The following is a 24,585-nucleotide window of genomic DNA, read 5'->3' on the forward strand; positions in this document are numbered from 1 at the left end:
CATGGGGTCACAAAGAATCAGACATGACTGAGCGACTAACACTTATTATACGTTAGCTCTGAGACCTCATCTTCTTTGATTTCCATTTCTTTAATTAGCAAAGGACTAGGTTAGAATGAATAATAACCAAGATCCCTTCTAGTTCTAAAATCTGCACAGTTCTATGCCCTAGCTTCACCTCTTTATTAATTAATCTCCTCACTTGTAGATGCTTTTTGGAATATTTGGCATTTCAGAATCTAGTTTGTTATACTGACACTGGTGACTGGTTGGCAAGGCTGGTCTGTGTGAATGGACAAAAATTCATTCCTGTATATAGCTGTTTCGTTTTGTTTTGTTTTAAGAAGCTTTCAGAAGTAGCGCAGTAATTCCAAACAAGAAAGGATGAAGCTAGACAGAACCTAATGGTTAAAGGTGGTTAGCTGTTGTACTCTTTCACAGTTCTTGGAAATGTTTATGAGGTCAGAGTGGGAGGCATCACTTCCCATTGGCGTCAGAAAGGAAGACTTGTTAGAAAAGGTGGCTGTGAGTTTGTCCTTCAAGGCAAAATGCACTCTAGAGGCATGGTTCCATGGAACTGATGAAAGGGGTATAAAAACCCACAGAGGCCTGGCAGGGACCCAAAGCTTGTTCTGAGTGTTACAATGTCCTTCATTTCCACATGTTGACACTGCCTTTCCCAAGTGGCTAGTATCTGACTTAATGGGAAAGGGCCAAAAAGAACCTGACTTTGTCCCAGAATACAGAAGTGATACCCAGCTTTAGAGGCTGACCTGCAATTTGAGAACGTGGCTAGGACAGTCTTTTTTTTTTTTTTTTAAACTGGTTGTTTGCTTTTCAGACACTGGGTTAGAAATCATCCAGCTGGAAAGAGGTCATGATAACACCCACCACGATGATCACTCTATCAAAAGACCAAAGCAGCAGATTAAAATCATAGTTCTCAAACTTGAACATGCAGCAGAGTCGTAAGAAAAATCTGTCAGACATTCAGATTCCTGGGCTGCACTCCAGAGATTCAAACTGAGTAGCAATGAGATGGGGCCCAGAATTGTGCACTAATGAATGCCTCCAGGGCTTTCTGCTAGTTTCCTAATCACACCTTGGGAAAACCACATCTTGGGAAACTCCCAAAATGGTGGGAGGACCATGAGCTTTACAAACAGTTCCCAGAATTCAAATCTCTGCTGAGCCAGGTATTTGCTATGTAATCTTGGCCCTATTCTAAGTCTTCATTTTTCTGTTGGAAACAAACAAACAAGCAAAAAAGATGAAGCTTTACAGGATTATTTTGAGAATTAGAAATGATATCTTAAGGCTTCCCTAGTGGCTCAGACAGTAAAGAATCTGCCTGCAATGCAGGAGACCCGGGTTCAATCCCTGGATCATGAAGATCCCCTGGAGAGGGGCATGGCAACCCACTCCAGTATTCTTGCCAAGAAATCCCATGAACAGAGCAGCCTGGCGGGCTACAGTCCATGGAGTTGCAAAGAGTTGGACATGAATGAGCAACTAACACACACACACACACACACACACACACACACACACACACACACACAGAGGCACTTCAGAAATAGAGAGAAATCACTGCTATTAGTACGTGAAATTGATCAGGTGCCTGCCCTATCAAAGTACCTCCAGATGTCACCTTGGCAATGATGCCCATCTGCACCATGCCATGTGACACTGTGACCTGCTCCCACATATATATACTCCTAGCCCTTTATTCTTTTCTTCCTTTTAGCTCTAGCACTTAGCACCTTCAACTCACTGTGTATTATGCATGCTGAAACCTAATAGAATGCAAACTTTATGAAAGCAGGGATTTTTGCTTGTTTTATTCACTGGTATCCACAGCACCTAGAAAATACTTGGCAGAAAATGGGAGCTCGGTAGTTATTTGTTTAAAAAAATACTGTAATACTGTATTGCTAAGAAAAAATGTGTTTTGTTGTTTGTTTTTAATTCAGTACCCATACACCTTAGATTCCTCAACCTTTAAATCATAACCCTCCATCCCTGATATCAGTAACTATGTAAAAATTGAAAACACAAAATCATAACCTCTCTGGGAACACTGAAAATCAAAGCAAAGAATCATGCATATCTAGAAATGATCAGTGGTATCACTGCGAGGCCGAAAGCATTCACCTACTCCATCAGGGACCCGTTAATTTTTCTGAAAGTTGTGGCTTCTGTAGCTGATGTTGGGAATGCCAGAGAAAATTCATCGTGGTGCTTGGAATTAATAAGAGCTTCAGAGCAGAGTGGAGAAAAGAGTCCGCTCCCTCTCAGGGCTGATACTACTAGGGCTTCTTTTTTGGAGAGAGGGAAAGAGGCAAAGGCACCGCCCTTATGGGCTGATGGAAAGTGCCGAGCACAGTGGAGACGTGGGAACGCCAGAGCGTTCCCACCCTTCTGATTGGTCAGCCTTAGCTGGAGATCAGCACAGCACACGTGGGAAATTTCGAATGAGAACTACTGGGAGCAAGGGTCAGAAGCTGTGATGAAGATTCCAAGCTTAGAAGCCAAGCCTTGCTCTGTGTTCTCTTCTTTCCCGGCACAAATTACATTTTCTTAAAATTTCTTTCGCATGCCAAGTCAAAGGAGTCAAGCAGGAACCCAGATCGTCAAACGAGAGACCACCCCCTATCGACATAGCTAGATAATTATATGTGATTTCCATTTCCCTGTTTATATAACCACTGTTTTTCTTTTTTAAATAACCACTGTTCGTGTGCCAGGAGTTGGGCTAGTTATTATGTACATCATAATAATTTATTCTAAATTGCAGCACGATTTCATGAGAAGTAAGCCAAGAGTGTTTGCCCAAGTGATGCAACAACTATAAGTGAACTATTACTACAGTGTGATACTCCCCCTACACAAAAGATGAGGTATTTAATATGATGTCTCATATATGGAGTCCATTTGGCCAGGAGTGGGTGGGGGAGAATATTTTAGCCAATTTGAAAATGGGCAGTAAAGGGAACCTTCAACAGCATTGGTCCTTCTGAACTGATCATAACACTGACCCACTCGATGTCCAGGCCAGCAAATGGCTACAAGAGCCAGTGTGTGTTCCTGCTGGAGCCAGCTCACTTTGTCCCTATCTGCAATGACAGAATGCATGCACTGTTGCCACAGGGGGAGAGGAGCCAAAGTGTATTACACCTGATCCTTTTCCACTTCCCGTAACCTGTTGCCATGGAGCAAAGACTGTTCCTTGCTCTTCATCTTCCATGAGTCATCCCCCATCACAGCTCCATGACTGTATTTGTTCATGAATGCTTCCTAATTGGCAAAAACACTGCTTGGGATGGATTGGCACATGAGAAAAATTTTTTGAATTTCTTAATGCATTCTGACCCTTCAAATGCACTGAGACCTCTTTACATAATATTAAGCCATCCTCCAAACCAGAGCTGCACAAAGGTCCAAGGCTGGGCCTGCCCATGTTTGAGCTTTTGCTCCCATAAATAGCCAAAGTGATTTCTTTGAGTGTGTTTGTTAGCTGAAAAGAAATGTCATCATGACTTTCAGTGACATTGACTTCTTCTGGGGAGTGTTAAGGAGTTTTCAATGCAAAGCATCCTTCTTGGTTCAGTGCCAAGTGGTGGATTGGTGCGAAACACCTGGTGGCAAGACAGAACAGTAGGATTGGGTCCTGGGAACTGCTCTTTCAGATGCCCTTAATGGTTTGTTATGGTGACTTAGTAAATGGAGAAAACTCAAACCATCTTTCCCTCTCTGTGGTTTATGGAATAAAATACATCATAGCAGTTATACCCGAGGCAATCATTCAAGGTTTCATTTTTAATTTGATAGGGTGGATTTTAATTGTGACAGTTTTATTCCTTCATATGTGCAGTGTTTACATTTTTTCTTTCAAGCAGGAGAGTCCAAAGTTCTTTTGATTTTTGAAATAGCATTATCCTTTGAAGGAACCTATGAAAATCTAAGGAGTTGAGTCTCCAAATAAACACAACCGTATATGGTACCCTTAGAAAATATCTGAAGTTGCTAAATACTTGAGTAAAACCCAATGGAGATTTTGCTTTGAAACAATAAATTGTAAAGGAAGAAGCCCTTTGGGATGGGTTTGGTTCCTTCACATAAACGTTCAGAATTGATTGATTTAAAAAAGTAATACGCTTTTCACGATCCTACTCCTTAGTTTCCGTTTCATTAGATGCAAAGTCCCAGAAGAAAAAAATTTTGATTGAGTCATACATTTCATTTTTAGAGTTTTTGTATTGATGGCAACAGTAGTTGAAGAACTTATTAGAAAAATTCTAGTGATCCTCAGTTGGGAAAAGAAATTTGTTTTCCAACTCTAAAAATGAGTAACAAGGAAATTTTCCTATAGCCTGAGATTGGTACCCTTTCCAAGAAAAGAGAAACAACTAGACCAGTGTACACCATGAAGACCAATAATCCTGGGTTATTATTATCAGCATTTGTAGCAATTCCAACAACATTCATTCAGTATCCATTGCAGAGGAAGCACCAGCCTAGCTTGCATTCTGAAAGAGCATAAAGTTGAGTGTGTGAGCGAATGAGTGAGGGGGTGAATGGTCCTGCATATGCTGGTAGGAGTTCCAGCTGCAACCGCAGTCAGCTATAGGTGGTGGCAAACGTCAGGATTTATTGGGCTGGCCAGAAAATTTGTTCAAAGATGTTATGGAAAAACCCAAATGAACTTTTTGGCCAATTCAGTATTATCTCACACAATAAGAAACCTGGGGGCACAATTTTAGCAGCTCAGTTGCACTTATCCTCTCTCTGGTCCACCATCTTTAGTTGAAGAGACCACAATCGTTTTCAGCATCTCTTGCAGCCATTATCACATCCAGTCACAAAGAGAGATGTTTTCTCTCCTGCATCTCTTGTCAATATGAAGGAGAGCCTTTTCTAGAAGCTTCTACAAGACTCCCCCCCCCTTGGGGTCCCCTGGCCAGGATTGGCCCATTTGATCTTGATGTAGCTGTGAAGGAGGCCAGTTGACAGAGAACTGCAACCTCTCGAAGTTCCAGGCAGTCAAATCAGATAACCCCTGTTTTCTGACAATGTGACCAGCCCAAAGACCTGAGGTCTGTCAGAAGAGAAAAAGCTAAAAGGTAGAAGCTACACATAGTCTAGCTTCAAGAGGTCATACAGTGTAGCTCTAGAAATTCAAGGGGCAGTCAAGAATGAAGACATGTTGAGAGGAAATCCCAGAACTTCATTACCCACCAGAAGTGTTAGGCAGAAGAGAAGAGGCATGTTTCTTTGCAAGCACCCAGGATAAGAGGTGGAAATTGATGGCTGTTAGGCAAGAAAAAAAATCTCAGAACAAATATTCACATCTCCAAGTGATCTGCTTTTAGTTTTTTCTTTTAAGTGTTTGACTTATTTTGTCTATTTCCAATACAGTTTTTATGCTAAAGTTCTTTGCAACTCTTCAGATACTTTCAAATTTGTTAGCCCTTTGATCCACATAGCATCCCCGTAAAGGAGAAGGGGACAGATTTCCAGATTGAGGAACAGAATCCTAAAGACGAAGGTTGATGTTTCTTAAGTTTATGTTAACTATAAGCAGCAGAGCCAAAACTGGAGCTCAGGAGCTATTGATTCTCGGTCAGATATTCTTTCAACAGCATCCTAATTACTGAAAAGGAATGTGTGTGTGGACGGTCTGCCTGGGTATTTCTTCCTCCTCGCTGTGAGCTGCTATTTCCTGTCAGTTCATTCTCTTCACTTTGGTTTCTCTATTAAGTATCTAAATTAATAGAAAATGAATACTCATCCTATTGAACTGAGCCAGTAATTTGAAATTTTTATTAAATAGTAGGAAATGAAATGTGCAAATGTGGACACAGATAAGAGGAATTATTGGGAAAACAGCATTGGATGCTGTTGTATGAATATTAAAAGTCAGTTCCAGGCATCATTTCAAATTCTCTACTTTCATTTTCCCACTGGCTCCAATTTTCTGAACTATTCCTTTATTTTTTAAACAAATGTGGTTTTATCATGTGAATTCTGAAAGCTGCTATAAATCATTTTATGACAAGATGGGCTATGAAAAAATTAATTAAAATAATGGATTCTGTATTATACACTGTAGTCAGTCTTGTGTAATACATAGGAAAATAGTACCTACCCTTCCTGCAATACACAGATCCATACATATTTAAGCTATATTTTTTTCAGTCATTTGTAAATAGTGTCTCCAAGGCAAAAAAGTACCAAAAGTCTTTTAGAAAGGAACTGTAGATAGGGTTATAGCACTGACCCTTTGGTTACCAAGTAAAGGTCACATATGCTACAGAAAACAAACGTCAATAATTGTAATTTGTTAGAAATGAAGCCTAGTTGAATGAGTAAAACTCTGAATTGCAGAATGGTTTTTGAAATTTATGCAAAGTTATTTTCAAATAATGATCCTTCCTGTAAGCTATTTAATGATGAATCTGAATTGATCAGAGAACTGATATTGTGATGTTTGCACCACTCCAAAGGCCATCCACTCCAGTTGTTTATTCTTAGTAAGAATGGATTTGGCGCTTGGAGCAAAATTTTTTATTACATGTCTAAGCATAGGAAATTTTAAATTAAACTAACTGGACAAAAATACACATAGTTGTCCTAATTTGCTCGTGAAAGTTTCTTTAAAAAAAATTATTGTATACATTGTTGGCCTATACGATTTTTTGCTTCGCAGTTCATTTTTTTAAAAAATGAGTCCCCTCTCTTCTCATTTTCACCCTTTGAATTTTACTTTTGGAAAAACTGATGGAATCATGTATATCTGTTGGGTCATATTGTTTGTAAACATTGTCAGTCTTTTAATTGATTTAGTGTATTCAATAAAGTAAGAGAACAGATATTCCCATTCTGGACCTAAAAGTCCTGCTCCTCTCCTCTCCTTCCATTCTCATTCCTAGGCCATTGCACTTCGTCATCAAGCTTTAAGTACTATCTATATGTGTGTCCCCCAAATTTCTATGTTCAACCCAGGACTCTTCCTGAACCCCAGACCCTTATTCCTGATCACTTACTAGAGCTTTCCTTCATTTGGATGTATCACAGGCCTCTCACTGTTACACCAAAGTGAAGTGAAAGTGCTAGTCACTCAGTTGTGTCCAACTCTTCGCAACCCCATGAACTGTAGCCCACCAGGCTCCTCTGTCCATGGGGTGCTCCAGGCAAGAATACTGGAGTGGGTAGCCTATCCCTTCTCCAGGGATAAGCCCGACCCAGGGAGCCAACCTGGGTCTCCTCCGTTGCAGTCAGCTTCTTTACTGTTTGAGCCACTAGGGAAGCCACAGTCCTAGGCTCTACCCCCAGCCTCCTCCTCGTCTTGTAGCTTCTCTGTATTAGTAAACAGCAAGCCCATCCTTCCTGGGAACATTGACATCAGCCTCTCTTCTTCATCCCCTGCTCCCTCTCCTCTTCCTTCTCTCTCTCCACCCAGTCGATTAGCTGCTGCTATGGTCTCTACTTTCACTGTCTCCAGGATCCAAATATTTCTTGTCCACTCACCACGCTGGCTCGGCCCTCCCTTATCTCTCTTCTGGATGTATCGACAACAGTTCCCCCATCTGTGCTTCCAGCTTCACCCTTTGCTTCTTTGCAATCTCCTAGCAACTCGGTAGCCAGAGTGATGACAAGTCGTGTTCGTCTTCTGCTCAGAACTTCCAGAGGCTCCCTGCCTACTTCGACTGAGAGCAGAAATCATTATCATGGAGTAAGACTCCACAACATCTGGCCTTGGTTACCTGACCTACTTCCTACCACTCGCCTTCTTCCTTTCACTCTGATCCAACTTCCCTGGCCTCCTCGCTGCTCCTGACTCAACGTCTTGCTGTTTCTTTCTCCCTTCTCCTTGGAATGATTTTCTCCAGTTCCTTCCTCCTTTCCAAACTCTGCTAAAATGTCAGTTTCTCTGACAATCCCATTTAAATGGCATGCCCCCACCCAGGATTCTTTGTTCCCTGTCTTGGCTTTATCTTTCTCCAAGTCATCCTTGCTATGTTTTCTGTTTATTTCTTTAGTGCCAGTCTTCCCATATTCACTGTCAGCTTCAAGGAGACATGAATTCTTGTCTGTTTGGTTTGTCGTTGAATCCCAGAATCCAGTGCCTGGCACTTGGGAAGCATTCACCAAATATTTATGTAATGAATTAAAAGGATGAGGTGGGAAAAGGTCAGAGTGAGATGCACAATGGTACTGAAGTAGAATGCGTGTGGGTATGACTGCTGGGGGCGGAGATGGGAAACAGATTTTGAGGCAAGCAAGTGAGGAGATGGCTTTGATTAAAAAGGGTTTTGGTCAAGTGTCTTGATCAGAGCATCGTGACAAATTTCTTCTTCAGAGAAGAAATTTGCCATACGTATTAAGGGAAACAGAGAGTACACAAGTTGGAAACTGAAGCTCCAGTATTCTGGCCACCTGATGCGAAGAGCCGACTCATTGGAAAAGACTCTTATGCTGGGCAAGATTGAAGACAGGAAGAGAAGGGATCAACTGGGGATGAGTTGGTTGGATGGCACCACTGACTCGATGGACATGAGTTTGAGCAAGCTCTGGGAGACAGTGAAGGACAGGGAATCCTGTCATGCTGCAGTGCATGGGGTCACAGAGTCAGACATGACTGAGGGACTGAACAACAACAGGTTAGCAAGCTGTTGTATCAAAGGCCCATCTAAGATGGATCTTTGTTTTCGATTAAAAGCTCAAACCAGCTTAAGGAATTTTGGGGCTCACACAGCTGAATGATCCAAGAGCAAATGTGGCTTAGTCATGGCTTTGCCTGGGACTCAAATGATGTCAAGAGACCCCTTTTTCTTTCTCTCCATTTCTTGGAATTGTTTCTTCAGTTGTCAGCACTATCTTCAGGCCCTGTATCCTGTCTCTTCAAAGTCCCCAGGAAGTTCTCACAGCTTTTCACTGCTTCTAATGAAGTTGCATGCTCATCACTCAAGCACCCATGCTTCAGTCTGGGGATGAAAGAATCATTGATTTAGGTGAAGGTACACCTCACCCTCAAGCTGAAGGTTGGGGAGCAGTTAGTTTTCCAGAGGGAACTTGCAATATGACTGTCAGGGAAATGAAAGCTGGTAATGGCTAACAGATGAGAACTCCAAAGGGATAATGAGGGATCAAACTTGGATCATTGCAGCTGGAATGGAAAAGAGAGGGAAGAAGTAACAGGCATCTTGGAGATGAAATCAAGTGGGTTTCCTGGCTCTGAACGTGGAGGGGAAAGGACACAGAGAAGTTTGAGTCCAACCCAGGTTTTTAGCCTGTGTGACTAGGGTTTGGCAATGTCATTAATGAAGATTCAGAATGAAGTAGGAAGAACAGATTTATGAGAGGAGGAAAGCATTTTGAGAAAGCATTGCATTTTTGAGAAAGCATTTTGAGAAAGCATTGCTTTCTCATCCCTGTTCTTCTAAATAAAATTGTTTCCAGAGTTCAAGATGAATTGAGTTCTGCAAGAGGCAGGAGGCAAATTCTTCCACCAACCACTTACTCTCAGAAGACTTGTCCCCACAGTTTTTAAGAGTCTTGTCTCCAAGCCCACATGTGAGAGAATCAGAATGAAAATGTATTTTCCCTCAATAGTTGAAATTTCCTTTGGTTGAGCATCTACAGAGTAGTAAACCATTGGAGCCAGGTTCAATCTTGTTTTCTAGAAAAGTCCTACATGAGTGATTTAGGATTGGAAGGCCATTCTCTCATGCCCTGAGGATTAAGCCTAGAGAAACCCATGATGCTCATCTATAACATTCTAGGGCATGCCTCATCCCATTGTGAAGCAAAAGCTCTTGATTGTTGATAGACCAGGATGCAAGAAACAGGTGAAGGCAGGCACCGAATGGCCAAGTGACGTCTGCAAATGTAGTAGTGGCATTTTTTTGAGTGTCTGCTATCTGCCAGGTGCTGTTCTAAGTTCTCGACAGGTAATGCGTCCTTTACATCACCACGTCAATCAGCCTTTTTGGTGAGTCCTCTTACTGTTTCTAGTTTCCAGATGAGAACACTGAGACCTAGAAAGGTTAGATCCATTGCCCAAAGCCCCACAGCCATATACTGGAACTCAGACACAAGCAGCCTCTGGCTGCAGGGTCTGGCCCAATAAACTAATCATATGTTCCAGAACCGCCCAAGACAGTCCTCATTTCTGCCTCTTGTCTTGGCATAGTTATAAATATGAACTCTAGAAAGTGTCCCCATTTGGACAAGAAGTTATGAACACCATTCCTCTTAACCACGATATTTTGCTTATTCAAAGTCAAGAAAATCGAGTCCAAGCAACAGAGGGTTCCAAGTGGTTAGGCTCTATCTCCAGTCACAAGTGGAGTGACAGTTCACCCCACTTGAATTGAATTGAGTAGTGAATATGAAAGTGAAGTGAAAGTATTATTTGCTCAGTCATGTACAACTGTTTGTGATCCCCTGGACTATACCTCTATCCATGGAATTCTCCAGGCGAGATTATTGGAGTGGGTTGCCATTCCCTTCTCCATTGGATCTTCCCAACCCTGGGATTTAACCCAGGTCTCCTGTATTGCAGGCACATTCTTTACTGTCTGAGTGACCAGGGAAGCCCAGTGAGTATGACTCTCTGGTAATCATCCAGTTTGTTCTAAGAATGAAACTGGCTGCATGGGTTGGTGTAGATTTGGTTTTAACCAACAAATCCCTCTGTTCTCTTATAACTTTTGTTGTCTGTGCGACCCCATGGACTGTAGATAACTTTTGAGGCATCCGTTTGGACGCTGTTGTCAGCCTGCCAGTGCCCACAGTTCGCCTCTTGCTGGAGCGGTTTTATTTATGCCTCGACGCTTGGTCCATGCAGGTTCCCCCGGATCTGCAGAATGAAGTGCTCATCAGCCTGTTAGAGACTGATCCGGATGTGGTGGACTATCTACTCAGAAGGAAGGCCTCCCAGTCTTCGTGAGTATGCTCGTTTTCCCATCTTCTCAAATCATCTTGGGGATGTCTATTTCCATTTCCAAAGAATTAGAAAAGTTTACATAACTCCACACAGGGTGACTTGAGTGGAATTTTGGTGACTTCCTAGCAAATCTGATCTGTCCCCCTAAAAAGAAAATCCTTGTCTTACCAATTGACTTGTCAAATTAGAAACTGCCTTTGGGGATTTTTCTGTCTCATTTTTTTGTCTTTTTCCAGCCCCTTGAGACTGTGTTTACCAGAAGGAAAAAAAAAGCCACTAAATCACATTGGCAGGAAGCGCAGGAACTGACAGTGATATGCATCAGTGATTCCACTTCTACAGTCCTTAAAACTGTGCTTAGCAGCCCCCAAGGATGCGCCTGGATGCATCTTGCCTATGTAACTTACCAGTGGGACAGGTGCATCACCAAACCACAGGACAGGCCTCAGCCAAGGCCTAGGTGGCCATTTGAAATGAGACATGTTCACCCTCTCGACTTGCCCGCTCTTTATAGCTAGCATCCTTTTGACAGAAACGCACACTGGTCTCCACAGGCCCGCATGTTTGCAATGAAGAAAATACAAGCCTCCCTGTAGGCTATGGTTTGCCACCATTTTTTCCCCCAAAGGAGAAGCACGGAATTTTTCCTGCTGGTTAGATTTTATGATTTCTCTTCGCCATTTGCTATAGAGGCAGAGTGTATGGAGGGTGCCGAACATTAAACAAAGCCAGTTAAGGGGACAATATTGCATCATGAACCAGGAGCGATGTTGCCATCAAGGCACCAAACCCGAAATTTGTGACAGGAAAAGTTGTGATCCTTCGTGAAAGTATCATTTATGCTGTGCTTTTTAATCTACTGAATTTCAACAATTCTAAGACACATTTTCCCCCAGGTTTTATAATCTCTGAAATTAAGATTAATCTTTTTTATTAATTTTTTATTGGAGTATAGTTGCTTTACAATGTTGTGTTAGTTTCAGGTGTACAGCAAAGTGAATCAGTTACACATATACACAGACTCTTTTCCCATAGAGGTCATTACAGAATATTGAGCAGAGTTCCCTGTGCTATACAGCAGGTTCTCATTTGTTATCTATTTTAGACATAGCAGTGTGTATATGTCAATTCCAATCTCCCAATCCATCCCACCCTTCCCCTCCTTGGTATCCATAAGTTTGAGATTAATCTTATAATCAGTGACATGTCTTCATAGCCTTTTCTCTCTTAGTCATACATAAATACTGTAATGGTCTGTCTTATCCAGTGGTATCTTGGAAAGATGGACATGCATTAAATTTTTCTTTTATACTGCTGTTGAATTTGATGTACTAATTTTCATTTAAAACTATTTCAAATATTTAAAAATTATGTTTTTTACAGAAACTTGGTGGAAAGAAATTGCACAGGCCTCCTTCTTTCCTGGATCATTACGTTCATAACCCTGCTCAGTTCAGTTTCACTCTGTCCTGTAGAGCAGGGAAGAATTTTTAAGTGGATCATCCTTTCAAGAGCACTTTTAAAAATCCATTTCTGTGCCAATCATTATCAAGATAATTTCTGCTTCAAGTAAGACATTCTGCCTAGATTCAAGCCCTAAGAGCCAGGAGAGAATAAAAATTAATTCAAATTATATACATGGGCTAGCATTTCATGGTCTTACTTTTCATATCAGAGAATTAGGCTTTCTTAAACTTTCCCGAGATACCTAGCTATCATCAAGGTGTAGATTCTAATTTAAACTAACACAGGGCTTTTCTTCGCAGTAGATCTTGTGCCACCAGAATTTAAAGGAACTTACTTATTTCCTTACCCTGGGCAAGAGACCAGACACTGTGGCCTTCTCTCTGTGAATCCCCCATTAAGCTGCCTTAAACCACTTCTCTGTGGGAAAGCTAGAAAACACACACCTAAAAAAAACACTGATTTTGACTTGCCGAATTTCTTGCTTTTACATGGCATTTAAAAGTATATGAATATTATATGTTGAAGAATAGGTGATAGAAGTTATTTCTCTGTGGTTTTCAAGTACACTCTTTGCATATAAACACCAATAAATGGGCCTTTCTTTCTCTAATCTTAGGAAAAGGAGGAATCATATTAAGCCCATCCCAAGCTGTAGAGTGGTTTAGCCTCTTCTGTTGCCTGTCCCCATAGGAACAAGAATTGCAAGGCCTAGGCAAGCTGACCCTATTCCAAGATGTTAGGTGAGTGACGGGGCTTCAAGGAAAGGGCCGTGAGGTCACAGGAGCATGGAAAATGTCTTTGGGAGAAGACTGGCTAAGTAAGGAGGAGTATTCAGTTTTTCCCTCTGGATACAGGTCAAACAGCAGCTCAGAAGGGTGATAATGCTGCCAGGAAATGAAAATACATGCATTAGCAAATAAATATGGATTTTTAATGGCCATTTGAGGCTTGAAAGTCCTGACCCTCATGCTGTAGATGGTCTCTGCAAGCTTTACAGCGTGCTTCTCCACTTTACTGTGCATCTGGATCGCCAGGAGTTCTTGTTAAAAAAAAAAACTCTCTGAATCAGTATATCTGAGGAGGGAGCCTGAGAAACTGCATTTTTAACAGACCCTCAGATGGTACTGTGATATGGTCCACACTTTGAGGAGCAAAAGCTTAAAATCTCAAGGCAATTTTTTTTTCAATTTTTTTTGAAGTATAGTTGATTTACAACGTTGTGTTAATTTCTGCCATACCACAAAGTGATTCTGTTGTGCACATATGTACATATATATGTATGTACATATATATACATTCATTTTTTTAGATTCTTTTCCAACATGGTTTATCACAAAATACTGAGTATAGCTCCCTGTGCTCTACAGGAGGACCTTCTTGTTTGTCCATCCTATTTATAAAAGCTCACATCTTTAAGAGCTTGCAGGTTTGTTGAAGTAGGCCTCCAAGGGACAAATGGTATGTGCTGGGTCCCTGGTTCTCAGCCTCGTCTCCTCATTCAAATCACCTCAGGAGCCTGAAGAATACCTCCACCTGGGTGCCCCGCCCCCCCAGAAATTTGGATTCACTTATTCTGGGGTGCAGTCTGGACACCAGGATTTTCAAAGCTCCCATGTGATTCTCTCCCAAGTGGCCAGGCTAAGAACTGCTGAGAGCTGCCCCAGTAGACACTACATATTTCCTGTCATCCAGAGAGTTGAGGTTAGGTGATTTGTTACATTCCAAAGGGGGCTCTGTGCTGACAGAGAAGGCAACCAGTGCTCCAGACCATAAATCCACATGAACTTTGGAGAAGAGAAAGAAATGTGTCCTGTTGTCTCATGGATAGCTTCTGAGAAGAGCGAGGATTTGAAGGGAACTTTGTAGGGCTAGAGAGGTTGTCAATAGGCCTGGATGTTTGGGGAGCTTGAACCAGGGCCTGGTCATAAAAGTAAATATGTCAGCTGGCTGGGGACATAGTAAAAAAAAGCTAGCCAGCACAGAGGGCAGAAGCCCTTAAATGGCAAGCTTAGTGGTGATGCCTAAACCAAGAAGCAGTGGTGAAGAGTTAGAGTGATGAGAGATCGTGGTCATGATAGATTACAGTGCTGACAAATTGCAGTACCCCAATGCTGGCAGCACGGGCATGCCAATTACCCATCAACAGCGCATGCTTGTGTGATACAAAACGCTGGCCATGAGGTTTGAATTCAGAGCCAGATTGCCTGAGTCCAGATCCCATTTCTACTTCTAGTTAGCTGTGCTGTCTTGGGTAAATCAATTTCTCTCTCTGTCTCAGTTTCCTCATCTGTAAACTAGAGATAAAAAGTTATACTGGGATGAGGACTTCCCTGGCAGTCCAGTAGTTAAGACTCAGCACTTATAATACGGGGCGGGGGTGGGGTGGGGTGCAGGTTCGATCCCTGGTCAGGGAACTAAGATCTCACATGCCATGCGGCCAAAAAAATAGAAAGAGGAAAAAGTACTAACTTTATAGTTATTTGGCTATTAGAACAGTATCTGGCTTTAAATAAATGCTTAGTATTCATTAATGATCATTATCACATTGCTTGGCATTTCATCATTCTGTTCATTTATAACTACTTACCAAAGTAGGATTTGGTAAGTAGATGTAAGTAGTCTTAAGTGGGGCGTCACTAGATTCTGCCTTGCTGTCCATGAGACAGCAACTTATGAAGGCAACGTGGCGCGAGAGAACCCATCCGTGTTAAGTTGTGGCACTCTGGGAAAAGGCAAAGCCCACCTGATCTAACTGGCATCGGGATGGTGGCATGGTTCTGGAATAGAAAGAGGGGTGAGGACGAAAGGCACGGAAGTTGGGAAGCTGGCCTGATCGCATCAGGCCAGGTAGAATTTGAAAGGGACAGGAAGTGGTTCCGTTTGCAGGTCATGAGCTGGAGGACCTAGATAAGCTGTGGCGCAATGGAAATGGACAGAACTCTTGTTCTGAAGATTTTATTTAGTGAAAACTCAGCTACAAGGGCTATAAAAGGCAAGAATGGAAAGGATTTTCAGGAAGACCACAGAATGGAAAGCAACAGTAGCTTCTAAAATGAACTCCGTAAGTGCAGTGATATGCACGAGCTCCCTCGTTATTCTCTTCCGACTCTTTGATTTATTACCTGAAGCTTCTGTTCTGTGCCATCAATTCACATACCTAAATAAGGTTTTAGGTTCCCGTGCCCCACGTGGAAACTGCATAAGATTTTATTTGGAGTGGACAAGTAAATTTTCAAAAGAGTGTCAAACCAAGAACAAGAACATACTCATCATAATTTCTGTTTTGAAAGATGAAACATTTAGTAATATTTGGGAATTTCATGTTTCCATTTGAGTTGTTTCCTCTTCTGTCTGTGGCAACTGAACTGGGGGAGTGAAAGGAGGATTCATTATTTTTTCTTGTGCTTGTCTACTTACATTTTTGGCTTCAACCAAAATGGAATGCCAAGAGGAGATTAGAAGAGATTTTTATTACTAAAAAGGCAAGACTTCTAGTTTTTTAGTTGCTTGTCTGGTATATTTATTGGAATTATAGGCTCTGTTTTTTGTTTTCAAAGATACTTAGAATAGATTCCCCCCCACCTCCTTGATTTAGGGATGTAAGGAAATAGGGGATGAGAACTGAATCAAAGAAGACAAGGTGTGATAAACACAGGCATTTGTAACAGAACAGAGCAGGGCTGGGACTAGGGTGAGGAAAGTGAGGTGCAAGTTTTAAGGATGTGCTAAAACAGTCATCAAAATGAACAACAATTAAATGTAGCAATTTTTCAAAACAAATGTTGTTGCCAACGATCTACAATGAACAAAATAGCAACACAACTTTTGGGAGACCTGGGCAAGTTCTAATGTCTGTCTCCTGGTGGGAGTGTGGATCCATGTCAGCTTCTCTTTGGAGCGGGCTGCCTTTGTCCCTAGGATTCTGCGTAAGGGATGTTTTGCAGAAGTGAACATGATGAATGTGAAAATCTTCCATAAATCCAGAGTGACTGTGGCAGTGGATTCCTTTCCCATTACAATGAACAGTGTCGATGATGGTTATGTGCTTTGAGTTCCAACAGACGGAGGTTTATCAGTTCACAGCTAAGCCAAGCATGAAACCAAAGCAAGTTTGAAATCCCCAAGGATGTTTCTCACTGAGGTCGCTCAGCCAGGGGCCAGGCCGGCCACTTTCCGGTGATTGAACCGGAGTTTTCCGTCTATCCACAGAACGAGTTCTGTGCCTCCGGCTGCAGTGCAGGCCTGCCCACAGTACCCTGCCAGCGTGTTTACACCCTGACCTGGAAGGACCAGCTAAGGGTGAGAAAGCAATTCGCTCTCCGTGTCCATCTCATGCTTGTTTGGTTGGCCGAGACTGGCCGTGCGTGCTGCGGATGGTCCCGAGGCTTTCAGGGCTCATGGGAAAGCTCTCCAGTCATGGAGGCAAACCCAGACAACTGGCAGTGTATCCACTCAGCATTCCCCACCGCAACCCATGAAATTCCAACACCTACAGAGACAGAACACCATGAGCCTCTCAACGATTTCTCACTGCTTAGAGTGAATATTTTCTGTAAATAAACACATGAATATTTTAGCCCTTTACTTGGAGCGCTGAACTTAAAATTGTCTTCCGAGAGGTGAATCAGCTTAGGAGGCAAATCTTAGAGAAGATATCAGTGACAGCTTGTCTCTTTTTTTTTCAAAGATACTCGCAGCGAAGGTCCTGGATTTGTTTCCAGTTGATTTAATGATAAAGCAATGGAGTGGCACTAAAATTTTTGAAAACTCTGAACTGCCAATATTATAGTGAGACTTCTGAGGAGTAAATATAATTGTTTCATTTCATTAATTGGTGGGCTCTCGTGTGGAAACACAAGTCTTCCCAGGTGGCCCAGTGGTAAAGAATCCGCTGGCCAGTGCAGGAGACACAGGTTTGATCCATGGACTGGACAGATCCCCGGGAAGAGGAAGTGGCAACCTACTCCAGTATTCTTGCCTGAAGAATTCCACGGACAGAGGAGCCTGGCGGGCTAGAGACCATGGGTCTCAGAGAGTCGGACACGACCGAGCGCACATGCATACATGTAGAAAGACAACCCTTGGGTGTGGGTTTCTGGGCAAGTTTGGCCACCACCTTACTGACCTCTGCTGAGAAATTAAAATGATAAATAGGAAATACTTTAAACATATAAAAGAGCCACCAGCTGTAAGCATAAAACAAGGCATTTTACTATTGATTTTGAATAATTTTAAACTATACAGTCCAGGGAATTCTCCAGGCCAGACTACTGCAGTGGGTAGCCTTTCCCTTCTCCAGGGTAACTTCCCAACCCAGGGATCAAACCCAGGCCTGCCGCGTTACAGGCAGATCCTTTACCAGCTGAGCTATGAGGGAAGCCCAAGAATACTGGAGTGGGTAACCTATCCGTTCTCCAGAGGATCTTCCCGACCCAGGAATCGAACTGGGGTCTCCTGCCTTGCAGGCGGATTCTTTACCAGCTAAGCTATCAGGGAAGCCCATGATTTTAAACAGTATTTATTAAATACATTTTCAGAGTCTCGACCCCATGCAATGTCACCATCCCCTCATTTATTTCAGTTCTCTCTCAACGTGTGATCAGAGTTGTTAACAGTAACTTCATCCAGTTGCTGCCACACAATGAATTCTATATACATGTCAACTTATGTGCTTCTCCCAGGCCAAGGGGTTGCTTCACATAAGAGGCTAACCCAAGCTGTTTGCCATGTGCACTCAACCTGCATCAGCTTCCATGGCTAAGTACACTGGCTGGGGAAAGAGGGATCCCCCACCTGCCCATGTTCTGGGGATGACCCCAGCCCCACTGAGGAGGTCCTTGGGCTGTGTCTACTGCTTTTGCCTCCACCCCCAGGGATTAGCTCTGACCTCCTTCTCTGGTTTCTCCCTGATGGGGGCTACAGGTGTGGTGACCTCGGTGGCTTGACTTGGAGAATGACACCAAAGAGCAGAGAAAGGCAGCTTGGCCCCTCCTGCCCCCCTCCCCTTATCGTATTCTGATCCATAACCAGATGGCATTCAGCGATCTGGCTCCTGCAGGCTGGAGCTGGCTGCGATGGGCATGCTCTCTCCTCTAATCTGCTGTAGCCCTGCCAGCTTGAAGTCAGAACCAGCCCACTGCCCCCACTGCCAGCCGGGGCTGAGGCTGTGGCCAGTACCTGTGATCTCTCTGCTGACTTGCCTCTGAGGAGATCCATAGCCCACGGTCACATCTATAGGGTGAGGGAGGGCAGGTAGGCTTGGTATCTCAGGTTTGGTATCTGACTTCCCCCAAGTATCAAAATTACCTGGAGGGCTTTTAAAGCCCTGCCCCGAGAGGTTCCCTTTCAGTCCTCAGAAGCAGCACCCATTTGGTTTAATGATCTGTCACCATCTTGAAATTCTAGTCACTATTCTCACTGTGGGACCCCGCGGGTTCATTTGGCCCCGAGCCCTGCTTGTGATCGCCAGTCCCATCAGGAGATCCAAAGGGTAGCCTGCGAATTCGCATTTCCAACCAGCGATGCATTTCCCAGATGATGGGGACGCTGCCATGTCAGAAGTACTGTCCCTAGTACTTGAGATGTTCAAGAAATTTCTTTCATGGGGTGTTTTTCCTGATGCACGTTAACTGTTGACTGAATCTGCAACTTATGTTTTGCTCTATATATTCTCTTCTGTATGTTTTGTAAGACAGATGAGCAAGATATGAGACCAAACCATTGTGGTCTCCATGAGCTACAATACGACCTTTCCAAAACTCTCTTCCTGTTGTAAGGGGGCCCCAAAGCATCTGTGGCCCAGATAGTTATTTTAATTTGGCAAGGGAATTGACTAGACTCTCTTTGAAACAGGTCATAAAAGCAGGTTTTATGTGCCCACTCTTATCGAAATAACACTGTGACTTATTCTTGCCGAGTAGACATAAGACACTTTCATTAATGACTGGAAAAATGTCAACTAAACAGGGAAAAACAACTGAAGTTAGCCCGGCAATTTGATGTCTAGCCCTGGTCATAATGCAGAACCCAGATTCTGAGCTGAGCTCTGTGTGGCTACCAGTTCAGCACACTTATATTTGCTCATTCTCACAGTGGAGTGTCCTCAGTGAGAGTCAAACCCCATGATGACAGACAGGGGTCCGTTTGTTTTGTCCTGTGTTCCTCCCATAGAATCAGAGAGAGTTTCCCCCTTCAATTAAATGATGGCAGTTTAATCATTTTTTTCCTCCACTTTCCAGCAGAAGTAGTAAGTTCCTTTTATTTTTCCTTCATTCATTGGAAGCCTTAAGTTTCTGGAAAACCATCCTCGTGGGTTGTCCTCTGGCTCTTTCCCATAAGATCATCAGTCATTGGTTTAAAGAGGAGGCAAGGAAAGGACTGTTTATTCCATGTGGGTGGGAAATTCCCTCAGCAGAAAGTGCTTGGGGCCCTAACTGCCTTGGTGACAGGGAAAGTGTGTCACAGCTGAGTTGCCTTCCCCTGTCAGTAAGCCCTGCCCAAGCCCCCAGTGAAGCTGGACCCCCTGACAGCATCCTTTCTCCTCCTGCATACACAGAACCCTTAGATTAGGAAGGGCTTGCTCAGGCATGGGGTTACCTTCTATAAGATCACCAAGGATTTGTCTTGAAAAATTAATCCAAAAGAAAGTAAAGACCAGAGAAGTGAGGTGGGGCGAGGGGTAGGGGGAGCAGCAGAAGCAGGTTTGGGAACTTTTAATCAATCTGTGATCATTTCCCTTTAAGATGTTGTCAGGGCCACTGTTTTGAGGAAAGTACAAAATACAGATGTTCCCAGGTAAGACTTCAAACACTCTTGTCGTGTTCCTGATGTTCTTGTTTTCCTGTTCGGCTCACATTTTCACCATTATTTCTGTTGCTGTGACAACTCATGCTCATATAAAACTTAATGGATATGCTCATTAGTACGCTTTACATCAATTTGTAACAGCACTCGTGCCTTGTAGAATCCTTTTAGGTGTATTTAAATACCATGGATTCCAGTTTATCTTTTTAGCCATCATTTTATCCATAAAACAGTCATTCCCACCACCACCACCATCATCATCATTGTCATCTTTGTTGTCAGGAAGGATGGATTGATTTACATTAGTATTTGGGTGAAAGGAGAAAAGGTGTCCATAAACTGCATGTAACGTTTTATTCATAGTTTTGTCTGAATTATTTTTAATTCAGGATATTGAGGAAAGTTAAAGAGTTATCTACAGTTTTCCCTATTTAACAGATAGTGAGCACCAGATTTTAATTTTTAAATGGAAACAGGGATTGATCCAACAGGCATTTCAGCAATGCACCTTGAAGAAAGGGTTTCATCACTTCGCCCTGCTGTTTCCTGTGACATCTGTTGGGTTTTGCTGCCATCTGCTGGCCATTTCGTAGAAATGCTTTCACCTGATTGACAGAAGTCTTGGAACCTTGCTCAGAAACTTTTTTTGTTTCAGCCCGTGTCCACACATTCTCCTGCCGTCATTTGTAAACCTGTCCGCTGGTTTGAATCTGGTCTCTCATTGCTAACACACTCACGTACCTGTAATTGTCTCCTTGTGCCAGAAGCCCTGACATGCTGAGGTCAGAAGTCTCCTTTTCCATGGGAGGAAGGCACTCGTCCACAGACTCCAACAAGGCCTCCAGCGGAGACCTCTCCCCTTATGACAACAACTCCCCTGTGCTGTCTGAACGTTCCCTGCTGGCTATGCAAGAGGACGTGGTGCCGGGGGGCTCAGAGAAGCTTTACAAAGGGCCGGAGCCGTGTGTGCGCCGGGTGGGCCACTTGCCCTCCTCGAAGTCGAGGGAGAGTTCTCCTGGACCAAGGCTTGGCAAAGGTAATTCCTCCAGTCCCTCTGATTGCATGTGGCCTGGGGTAGGTGCTTTGGACCTGGTCTCCAACCCTCCTTGTTTCATGTTTCTCTAATTCAATGAGCATTTACTGAGAACCTGCTGAACACTGATCCTGGGTCCGAGTCCCTACACACCCAGCTAGGTGGGAAGCAGTCTCCAGCTCGGTGAGCCCCAGGCAGTCCCAGCTGTCTCTCCCCTCTAGCATCTGAGGAACTTGCTGGCTCCTGGCCTGTGGGCTTGGGTACATATCTTTTAGTCTAAGATGGCACCCCGCCATTGCTGTTACTTTTATACAGAGAACAAGCTGAACTCACTATATAAGGAGCAGGCATGTTCCAAATAAGTCTCCATGGCAATGATGACTTTTAGGCAAAAGAAGATTTCCATGGTCAAATGCATTTGGGAAAGCCTGAGTTAACCAAGCTAACCGTTTCTCTGCTGTACAAGTTCTCAAAAATCTTTACACTGCTAGCAGGCACCATGAATTTCCACGATGGGAGGGAGGGGATGGTTTGCAGCTTTTCTCAAATGTATTTGACCACTGGATGTTCGATTTTGTACTCCCCCTCCACAGAACAATTCCTCGGGGTCAGGACTCACAGGACACTTTTAAACTGATCATTGGAAGACACAGTACAAATTCTTGCTGCTGTATCACAAATATAAAGTTTTCGCTGAAAAGTCACTCTGAAAGGGCTCCCTTTTTTTGGTGTTTTTAATCACAGCAGCTTTATTTTTATTTCAGAAGTATTTGTTTCAAAAATTTCTTTTAATTTACAGTGAAAACAGTAGTTGGTATTTCCATCAAGCATAAAATTTCTTTTTAAAATGTGACAGTACTTGCCTCATCCGTGAAATGGACTCAGGGACATCTCTTCAGGATTAAATGAGAGAACGACGAATACATATGAACTGCTGAACACAGGGGAGCACCAGTAGACATTTGCTTCTAGAAATAGTCATTATCATCACGTTGCCAAATTTGTTTGTTTAGATGCTAAGTCGTGTCTGACTCTTTGTGACCTCACAGACTGTAGCCTGCTAGGCTCCTCTGTCCATGGAATTTTCCAGGCAAGAGTACTGAAGTGGGCTATCATTTCCTTCTCCAGGGACTCTTCCTGACCCAGGGACTGAACCCATGTCTCCTGCATTGGCAGGCGGGTTCTTTACCTCTGAACCTAGGAGGCTAATAGGTTTCAGGATTGTAGCAAGGATTAAATGAGATGGTGGGAACACCTAAGATAGAACCTTAGGCTGTAAATATTTACAGACAGATTATGGGGGGTGTATGAATAAACACATGCAGGACTGTGACTCTGCTGATGCCACAGAGGAGTATTCCCTAGGCCAGATCAACAAACTATAACCATTGTTCCTCTGTCTCTGTGTTGATGCGGTTGGAGCTGTTGTCACCCATGACAATTCTATTCATTTCCTAGGGCTGCCGTAACAAGTGAACACAAACTTAGTGATTTAAAACAACACAAAAATTTATTATCATAAAGTTTTGGACGTCAGAAATCTAAAATGGGTCCACAGGGCTGTGTTCCTTCTGGACACTCTAGGGAGCAATCTGTTTCCTTGCCTTTTCCAGCTTCTGAGGCTGCCTGCATTCCTTGGTTTGTGGCCCTTTCCTCCATCTTTAAATCCAGCAACATAGCATCTTCTATCTTGCTTCCCTCTTACAAAGACCTTTGTGATTACACTGGGCTCACACAGATAATCAAGGATCATCTCCTCATTCCAAAATCCAAAACTTAGGCATACCTGCAAGACCCTTTTCACTATACCATCTTCACAGATTCTGGGGATCATGACTTACTCTGTCTACCACAGCCGTCACAGAGAAAGAGCCTTTTCGTGAATCCCAAATGGAATAGGCCTCTTAAAAGGCAGGTCTGCATCATATTCTGTCTTGTATCCATTGTAATCTTGAATAAAGTACTTTGAGTAGAAGAGGTGTCATAAAAATATTTATTGATTTATTTTTAATCTTCAGTTTTCATTTTGAGTGGCATACTTTTTTTTTTCCACACTTCTTCCTAGATATGGCAGAGGAGGCTTTCAATATCTGGGGAACTTGGCATTCAACATTAAAAAGTGGATCCAAAGACCCAGGAATGACAGGTAAAGGATTATATTTTCAAACTAATATTGCATTTACTTTTAAAGTTAATTTTCTTTGCTTTTCACCTTACTATCATCATATTACATGTTTCTTAGATATTATTTGAAAAATGCTGTGTCGACTTAGGGAGAATATTCACAACCTAAAAGTTGAGTGTTATATTTTATTTGGGGGGAATTTTTAGGACTTCAAGCTGGGGAGACTTGGAGTAGTGTGAGAGAACTGCTCTGAGGAGGCAAGGGAAGGAGCCAGGTTATATAGACGTTTGCAACAAAGGGCAGGTAGTCTGAGTATCAACAGATTATTGTTAATTAAAGGAAAACCAGATATCTCAAGTTAAGGAATTTAGCACTTTTCCCTGTCCGGGAAGATGCAAGAGCCTGGGCTCACTGAAATCATTCCTTTGATCTGCACCTCAGCTACCTGGGGCCAGTATCCTGTATTTTCATGTCCTGAGCTTCCTCAGGGCTCACCACAGGGAGTGGCTGCAGGAAGTGGCCACCATCTGATGGCTGCTAGATGACAGGTATTCTTTTTTGTCCTGAGTTTCTTCAGGGTGGCTCACATTGGAGGGCTGCAATCACTGAGGGCTGTGACATCCTTGTTTACTGATATGGCAGGAAATATCCCATTTCTCAGCTGGAAATAGGGGGAAAGGAGATAAAACTATACCTTTCCACCAGAGTACATCAATCTTTGACTTTATTTCATTTGCAAGAGTTTTTAAAGATAATTATAATCATTCTGACTGTGTACCTTTATATGATTTGCTTACTTTTCATTCTCCAGTTATTTTCCATTACTGTCATTAAGGGCTGTGTAGTATTTTGGATGCATATTCATAGTTTATAGCCCAGTGTTGGGACCACTGAGCTGTTTCCATTTTTTTAGTGATGTTGCAATAAGCTAATGTCAGGGACCTCTTTTATGTACTTTTTGGATTTTGTATTTTAAATTGTAAAAAAAGTTCACAAAATTTTAGAAAGCCAGTTAAAAATATGAAATAGGAAAGTGGGAAAATAGGAAAATTCCTAGGTGGTCCAGTAGTTAGGTCTCTGTGCTTCCACTTCTGGGGGCCTGGGTTCCATCTCTGGTTGGGGATATAAGATCCTACAAGCTGTGTGATGCAGCCAAAAAATAAATAAATAAGAAAGTGGGTCAAAATATAATGAACATATCCAAGA

At 42.8% G+C, this 24,585-nt stretch overlaps 1 protein-coding gene across 5 annotated transcripts in view; it reads left to right on the top strand.

Moving 5' to 3' along the window:
• The window catches only part of ARHGAP6 (Rho GTPase activating protein 6), a 532,190-nt gene that overhangs the window by 503,655 nt on the left and 3,950 nt on the right, over positions 1 to 24,585 (top strand). For 4 of the 5 annotated variants that reach the window (XM_018043781.1, XM_018043785.1, XM_018043784.1 and 1 more), the window contains exons 10-12: positions 10,853 to 10,950; positions 20,986 to 21,257; positions 23,320 to 23,400. In XM_018043781.1, the coding sequence (XP_017899270.1) occupies positions 10,853 to 10,950; positions 20,986 to 21,257; positions 23,320 to 23,400 (451 nt within the window). The remainder of the gene's footprint in view (positions 1 to 10,852; positions 10,951 to 20,985; positions 21,258 to 23,319; positions 23,401 to 24,585) is intronic. The other variant, XM_018043782.1, reaches the window with a different exon arrangement.

This window comes from Capra hircus, assembly GCF_001704415.2.
Source record: "Capra hircus breed San Clemente chromosome X unlocalized genomic scaffold, ASM170441v1, whole genome shotgun sequence".
Classification (NCBI taxonomy): domain Eukaryota; kingdom Metazoa; phylum Chordata; class Mammalia; order Artiodactyla; family Bovidae; genus Capra; species Capra hircus.